Source organism: Lissotriton vulgaris, chromosome 3_1 (genome assembly GCF_964263255.1).
Source record: "Lissotriton vulgaris chromosome 3_1, aLisVul1.2, whole genome shotgun sequence".
Lineage (NCBI taxonomy): Eukaryota > Metazoa > Chordata > Amphibia > Caudata > Salamandridae > Lissotriton > Lissotriton vulgaris.
In genome coordinates, this window is record NC_141689.1 from 1,120,857,846 (window position 1) to 1,120,865,549 (window position 7,704).

The following is a 7,704-nucleotide window of genomic DNA, read 5'->3' on the forward strand; positions in this document are numbered from 1 at the left end:
GGATTAGAACGGGGGCAAAGGCCTACGTTAACTACCCTTCACTATCTGCAAAGAGAAAGTACTGCTAAGAGAAAAGCGAGGGGGGGAGGGGGGGGCAGCGTTCAAAGTACATCAGCGTGCATAAATACGAAAATGTTTTTACCTATCACGTACTTCACATTTGACAGCTTTTGATATTTGCTATTAAAAAACCATTGAAATTCACTGAAAAAACCATAGGTTTTAGGCCATATATAGTTAGGGATTAGCATTTACAAAACCATAATTTACTCGCACAAAACCATAGAAATTCGCATATATAGTTAGATGCAATAACTATATATCGCGCACCCGCAATCCACTGCTGATGATGTCACATATTACATCATTCATGACATGGTCAGTGACATCACTGATGACATCACTGATGACATCTGAAATGACATCACTGATGACATCACTGATGACATCTTAAATGATATCACTGATGACATCTCATTTGACATTACTGATCACATCACTGATGATATCATTTATGTGGTAATGCAATGAACATCTTCAGACTCTAATATAACCTTAGATACAATCAGTGTAAACAGACACTCACAGACTGTCACTTATCCATGGAGTTACTCACACACCTAGTCAGTCATGCAAAGAATCAATCACACCTCCATTTTCTCAACTATACAGTTATACACATCTTACTTATTCAAACATATACTAACACATATTTGCTCTCTTATACAATCCCTGGTACATGTTCACAATGATCCATACAGCCACTCACACATTCACTGGCTCTTATGCACAGTTATTTATATATGTCAACTCCCACATGTACTGTGTTTTACATATGTACTTACTTTGACATGTAGCACTGAGAAATCCATTCAATCACCAATACACTTATGCAGACAGTCAACCGCCCATACAGCTGTTTCCACATGCACTTTTGAACCCATACATCTAGTGAATCAACTACTCATACATCTATGCACAGAGTCATACACCTCCCAGCCACCCACACACACACTCAGTCTCCCATACAAATACTTGGGCAAACAATCAATAACCCTTATAGTTACTCATATAGCTACTGATTAACACATGCAGCAGTTTACAGAACAACAGACATAATGATGCACAAATTAAGACAGTTTAGTCACTTACCCATGCACTCAGTGAGACACATTTAATCACTCACTCATACAGTCAGTCATGCACCTACTAAATCCTTCATCCAGACACTTATACATCCACTCATTCTTCAATATGTAAGAAATATTTTACCACACAGTCACTGGATGATGTCATCAGTGATGTCATCAGTGATGTCACTGACCATGTCATGAATGATGTAATATGTGACATCATCAGCAGTGGATTGCGGGTGCGCGATATATAGTTATTGCATCTAACTATATATGCGAATTTCTATGGTTTTGTGCGAGTAAATTATGGTTTTGTAAATGCTAATCCCTAACTATATATGGCCTAAAACCTATGTTTTTTTCAGTGAATATATATATATATATATATATATATATATATATATATATATATATATATATATATATATATATATATATATATATATATATATATATATATATATATATGTATGTTACGTTATTACACCGACAGCTTCTGGGTGTATACCGGACCCCTTCAGTAACCAGGGCGAGAGCGGAAGGAAGCAAGCTTGCGGGTTTCCGGCAAGATTCAACGGCTCTGGTAAGAGCAACCGCAGCAGCCCCCGATAAGCGCAAATCTCCTAGAGCAGCGGCTGCACTGTAAGGCGAGGCAGTTCCCACGGCTGTGGTAGAACCAACGCCACGGAAAGCAGCTGACGGCTCTGTGAGGGGTCGCGAGAGATGTAATTCGGGACTGAAGGAGTAAGCAGCACAGTGTGAGGGGTTATTTACAGCCTTCGTCGCACACAGCTGAGTGCAAGAAATCATCCGTAATATAAACAACAAACGTGCAGAGATCATGGCCGCCGCTGATGTGGTCAGAAGCCGTGAGGAGGCGGCTATTGGAATGTTCGACGATGCCCCTATTGTCAATAATAACCCCATGGGGCAGGCGATGCCATCAGGCATTGGGAGCAATGCAATGAAAGAACTTTTTAAAAAATTGGAAAAAGCCATGCGTACGGAACAGGCGAAATGGTGGGAGAAGAAATCATTGTCCCGCTATTTAGAGGTTGAACGCGTTCCCCGCGGCTTGAGGATTATTCTAGCCCCAAGCTTTGAAAACCCGGATCCGGAGATGTTAAATGAATGGGCAAGATGCAATTTGGACTCTTCGAGTAGATTATTAAGAATTTTGATTAAATATGCGGAGAGTGATGGAGAGAAACTGGGGGTGATAATAAGTGATCTGAATGAACAGATCAGGAAGCTGGATGATGCGGAGCAGGAAAAACGACTGCGTGAGGCAATGATGCAACGACTCACTAAAGAAGAGGAGGTAATCAAAAAAAGAAAAACTTTCAAGTTTCAGAGGGATAAATTAGATTACCAAAACGGCCGTATATTCACCTTTTCAAAAAAATATGACCAGCCCAAGGGAACGGCCGGACCTCGCACAACAGGTACTGGGCAGAGTAGCAGTAGGGGCATCAGCCCCTCAACATCTGATTCGAACCTAAGCTCGGTACTGGGCAGTGAGTCGGAAAGTGATCAACGCAATGCTGATGAAGCGGTGGGGTTTACCAAGCGGTCGTTAGGAGAGGAAGTGGAGTGCCTACGACACGACCGCAGGCAGACCCTAAGATCACACACCGCCGGTATGAAAACAGGCAGAAACGCAACCTCAAACGCAAATGGCGGAGGAGAAGTCGAGCAGCAAACCGGCACAACGAAGCCACCAGTGAGGGGCCGGGGACGCAAACGCTGGAACCGCAAATAAATGTACAAGTAAGCGACCAACTTTCTGTACTGAACCTTTCAGATGTTCACTTAACCACCAATGAGATCAAAACTTGATCATTGGGCTTGACATATTGCCCCCCATGTACATTCAATTATGCGCAAACAAGAATGAATTGTTTTAAATACATCAGAAAATTGAAACTTAAAAAACTTTTCTTGCTAAATAAATTAAAAGTGCGCATGCCATCCCAGGATAACATCAGAATTGATCTGGACTCGGGTCCTTGTTTGGCAGGAGAGGTCGGTCTCTATGTGGACTTGGTTAAATTAAATAGAGAAGGTGAAACTTTGGTGGAAACTGATATAGAACAACAGATAACAACTGATGCTCCAGGGGCTACGGGTTTCAAACCCAAATCGTCATTTAACCCTATATCAGTTTATGACAATATAGAGGTTTTTAACAATCTGGTTATATCTGATTTAAAAGAACTGCATCAGGCATCTATGATAAAGGATGTTAGGTACAACAAAAAGAGTAACAATGCCTATGGTAGCCTAATGAAAAAATTGCAGGGTGAGAACACTGTGATTGTCAAGCAATCAGATAAAGGGGGCAACATTGTCCTGTGGCCAAAACAAATGTATATGGAAGAGGCTTTACTACAATTGAATTACAGAAACTGTTATTGTAGGAGCGATTGGCGAACAGCTAGACAGGCTTGGGATGCTTTCCATACCAGATTGTATGCTTGGAAGGGCATGGGATTACTTAGTGGGGACGAGCAGAAATTCCTCAAATTCAATTATCCTGTAATCCCTGTTTTTTATATGATTCCCAGAGTCCACAAAAGTTTGACCAAGCCACCAGGGAGGCCCATTATCTCTGCCAGGCAGGGTACATTTGAGAATGCCTCTAAATATATCGATCATTTCCTGCAGGAGCATGTGAGGGCGCTTCCCTCGTACATTAGGGATACTGGTGACTTTTTGGACAAAATTAGACCCATTAAGTGGCAGGAAGATTACCTATTGTTAACGCTGGACGTAACTTCCTTATACACCAGTATAAACCATGATGATGGCTTGAGGGCGGTGAAACATTACTTGCAGCCTAGGCCTGCCTGCATGCTACAACACAACAACATGATCAGTGAGATGACAGAGATCTGCCTCAAAAGCAACTTCTTTTTGTTCCAAAAACAAATATTCCAACAACTGAAGGGAGTTGCGATGGGGGCCTGCTTCTCCCCAAGCTACGCGTGCTTGCACATGGGGCTTTGGGAGGAGCAGGTCCTAGCAAGAACATATGAGGGTACCATGGCTAATAACATCATAGCCTGGTACAGGTTCATTGATGACCTCTTCATTATTTGGAGGGGGTCAGAGGAGGAGGCAACTATGTTCATAACGGACATCAATGTGAACGATTTGAACCTAAGATTCACTGGCCAGTTTAGCAGCACAAAGGTTACCTTTCTAGATGTGGAGGTGAGCATTGCCAATGGCAGAATAGTGACAGATCTACATCGCAAGGTAACGGCAGGAAATACGGTGTTACACGCCACCAGCCATCACCCAGCGCACTTGATTCGAAGCATCCCCTACGGGGAAATGCTGAGGATCAGAAGGATCTGTAGCACAGATGAAAGCTGTGAGAGAGCTCAGAATGCCAGTAGAAAAAGATTTATTGAAAGAGGCTATTCGAGACCGATGGTGGAGGGTGCCATGAGACGTGCAAATCTAACTTCTGGGCACAGTCTGACAGTGGATGCTGGTCCTACACTAACTTTAGAGAACAATGAGTCTGGCCAACCAAGGTTAATAACGGCATATAGCAGACAGCACAAAGAAATATTCAACATTATTCGCAAAAACTGGCAGGTGGTCAAGGGAGATCCGGTTATTGGTGGGACCCTTGCCAATAGACCGGCCATAACATACAGCAGAGCCAGGTCCATGAGCGATATGTTAGTAAAAAGCAGCCCGCAGGTAGCCAATGACAACTGGCTAGGGAAGAGCAAGGGCTTCATTAAATGTGCAGTCTGCAAGGTGTGTAGAATAGGCAAGAGCCGTACTACCTACACGACGCCCTTTAGTAGTGAGGTGAAAACAATCAAAAAGAAAATCACCTGCAAATCAGACTTCGTTGTCTATGTGTTGGAATGCGCTTGTGGCCTGCGCTATGTGGGTAGCACGAAGTTGCAGGTTCACAAGCGCATTCTTCAGCACCTCAGGGCAGTGAGCAACAAGGATGAAGCATACCCTGTCGCCAGACATGTGAATACTTGCCATGGGGGGGACATAGGATGTTTGCAGTACTATGCCATTGATATGGTTCCGCCACTTCGTAGAGGCGGGGACAGAGAGGCCCAGTTGCGAGTTTTAAAAACTCGATATATTTTGGAGCTTAATTCTAAAGCCCCTAACGGTTTAAATCAAACACAAGACTTACATTCTTGTCTTTATTAAGGATTTATTCGCACAAACCGTTTGGGCCTCCGTACAAGAAGTAACTGCAGAACTGTTAGGGAGCAAAGATGAAATTGAGTCGAACATGTATATAGCCTTCCTCCTCTTTTTACCTTCAGTTTATGGTGAAGGGAATAACAACATTTTAATCACTAGGTAATAGGGTTATGTTTATCACAACTATGATTATGATAAGGTTTTTTTAAGTGCACAAGCTTTGAACTTACTATACAGCAGTGTGGATGCAGTGGTTACATGTAGCGCTAAATGCCCACTTGGGCACAATTTTGAAAAACTGGTCCTGAATATGAGTTCCCCAGTACATTAATGATGTTTTTTTCCATTTGCGAAGTTTGCACAATGTATAGCAAATTTGCACGGAATATAGGAATTGTATATTTTTATACATGATTTTAACATGGTATATACAAATTATTTATTCTTTTAATTGATTGTATATTTAAATCAATTTATTTAATGGAAACTGTCATGAGGAGATATTGGGAACATAGAGTTTGATAAGCAAAAAGGAGTAACAATCCCTTTTAAAAATGTTTATTTTTCTATCTCTGTATGCATGTTTAATTGTACAATTCATTTGGACCATATAGTATCATTTGTAACTTTACATTGGATATGTTATGAAAGCGCTACTGAACCAGGCTGAAGTCTGTTTTTTATATCCACAGGCTGAGGGGTCAGCTGACGTTGTAAAAGCACTTTAAAAATGATGGGTGTAATGTCGGACCATGTCATGTGATCAAGGGGCGGAGGTCCCGAAACGCGTCATGGCGGCGTGTTCTCTGCACAAAGGATGGAATAAACTTTAAACTTTGCAAATTATCCGTGTGGGTCTGGTTTCGTTGTTGTCCTGGAGTGATTTTTCGGGACTTGGCGGAGTTCGTGTTATATATATATATATATATATATATATATATATATATATATATATATATATATATATATATATATATATATATATATATATATATATATATATATATATATATATATATATATATATATATATATATATATATTCCTTTCACCAGTCATTTCGTATCAAAAGACCACTCTGATGCCTTCACGTGCAAAACAAAATTGCAGTTAAGCCTTGCTCACACTAAAGAAAGCTCGTAATCACCATATTTTTATCCACTGCAATCATTACAACAGAAACAGCACTAATCCTCAAGAGCTCAAGTGTATCTGCAGTGTGAATCAATATAGCTGCCATTTTGAAACAGCCCCAAAAATGGATTGTATTAGAGACATTGTAGGTATTGGGACAAAAAGACACACATGTTGTGCCCCTCCTATCAAATAGCATTTGATCGTTTAGCTCCAATACGCTACATACAGCTAATAATGTAAAACGAGTAGATGTTAAATACAATTGCTAATATGGAAACAAACAATGCTACATGCACATCGGTATTCGAACTTCATGCACCCACTGGTGTTTCTTTGTTCAGCACCCATTGTCAGTTTCGCCCCCAGAGGGCTGCAGTATGTTAGATACAGCTAAGAGTATGAAACGAGTAGGTGTTGAATACAGTTACCAACACAGAAACAAAGGATGAAAATCGGTACTTGAACTGCACGCACCCAATGGGTGCTGCACAAAAAAACACCAGTGGGTGCGTGTAGTTCAAGGTGTTGCCCTCATGCTACTGTATTGCAAACCAAATCACCACTACAGATCGATGTAGTCAAGTAAGTCCATGGCTATCATTAATAGATCATAGTAAAGTCCAAGATAAATTGCAGTTGTCACCCTCTTTTCTTGTTTGTGGCCCTGCTCTTTCCTTACTTGGTTTTTATGTGGGATTTGTCTGTTTGGTGGAACTGGCAAAACTGGCTTTTGTACCTTTCAGTTACCTTTCTAACTCCCTTTAAAAAATTTGAGGAGGAGGTTTGGTTCTTTGTGGCTCGACAGGGCAGTTCCAGCCAGCTACACGAATCAGGAAGGTTCAGTATTGACCGGACATGCTCTATGATAAGATACAGACTGGAATCCAATGCTACGGGGATATATTACAAGTGGGTGACCTGACTAACCTTTCCCAGTTCCAATATATCTTTTCAGCTTCTTCTTTAAAAAAATGCCCTTCTAAGCTTACTGTGATCCGAGGGAACTGTGTGCCTGTTTTTATGCACTGGTCGGGCCGCCCTGCCCCCTCGTCAGACTGCCCTACTACCAGGGGGGGGCAGCCATACCCACCCTGGGGACTAGCAGCAGAGTGGGGCCTAGGCCCCTGTAGGCACCCAAAATGGTGAATTTATTGTGGATTCCCGATCCACCTAGCGTTTAGCAGACTACACAACTGTTGCTGATGTTGGTAAGGAAATGTATCTGCACGATGGTGTGAGG

At 41.6% G+C, this 7,704-nt stretch overlaps 1 protein-coding gene across 1 annotated transcript; it reads left to right on the forward strand.

Annotated features, from left to right (window-relative positions):
• Nucleotides 1–1,974: 1,974 nt before the first annotated feature.
• LOC147727516 (uncharacterized) lies at nt 1,975–2,895 on the forward strand. Its single transcript, XM_086963132.1, has one exon. The coding sequence runs from the start codon at nt 1,975–1,977 to the stop codon at nt 2,893–2,895; it is 921 nt and encodes a 306-aa protein (XP_086819258.1).
• Nucleotides 2,896–7,704: the final 4,809 nt, after the last annotated feature.

Bases quoted from the DNA above. Each gene is read 5' to 3' on its own strand.
- LOC147727516 (XM_086963132.1), top strand. From the start codon at position 1,975: ATGGCCGCCGCTGATGTGGTCAGAAGCCGTGAGGAGGCGGCTATTGGA.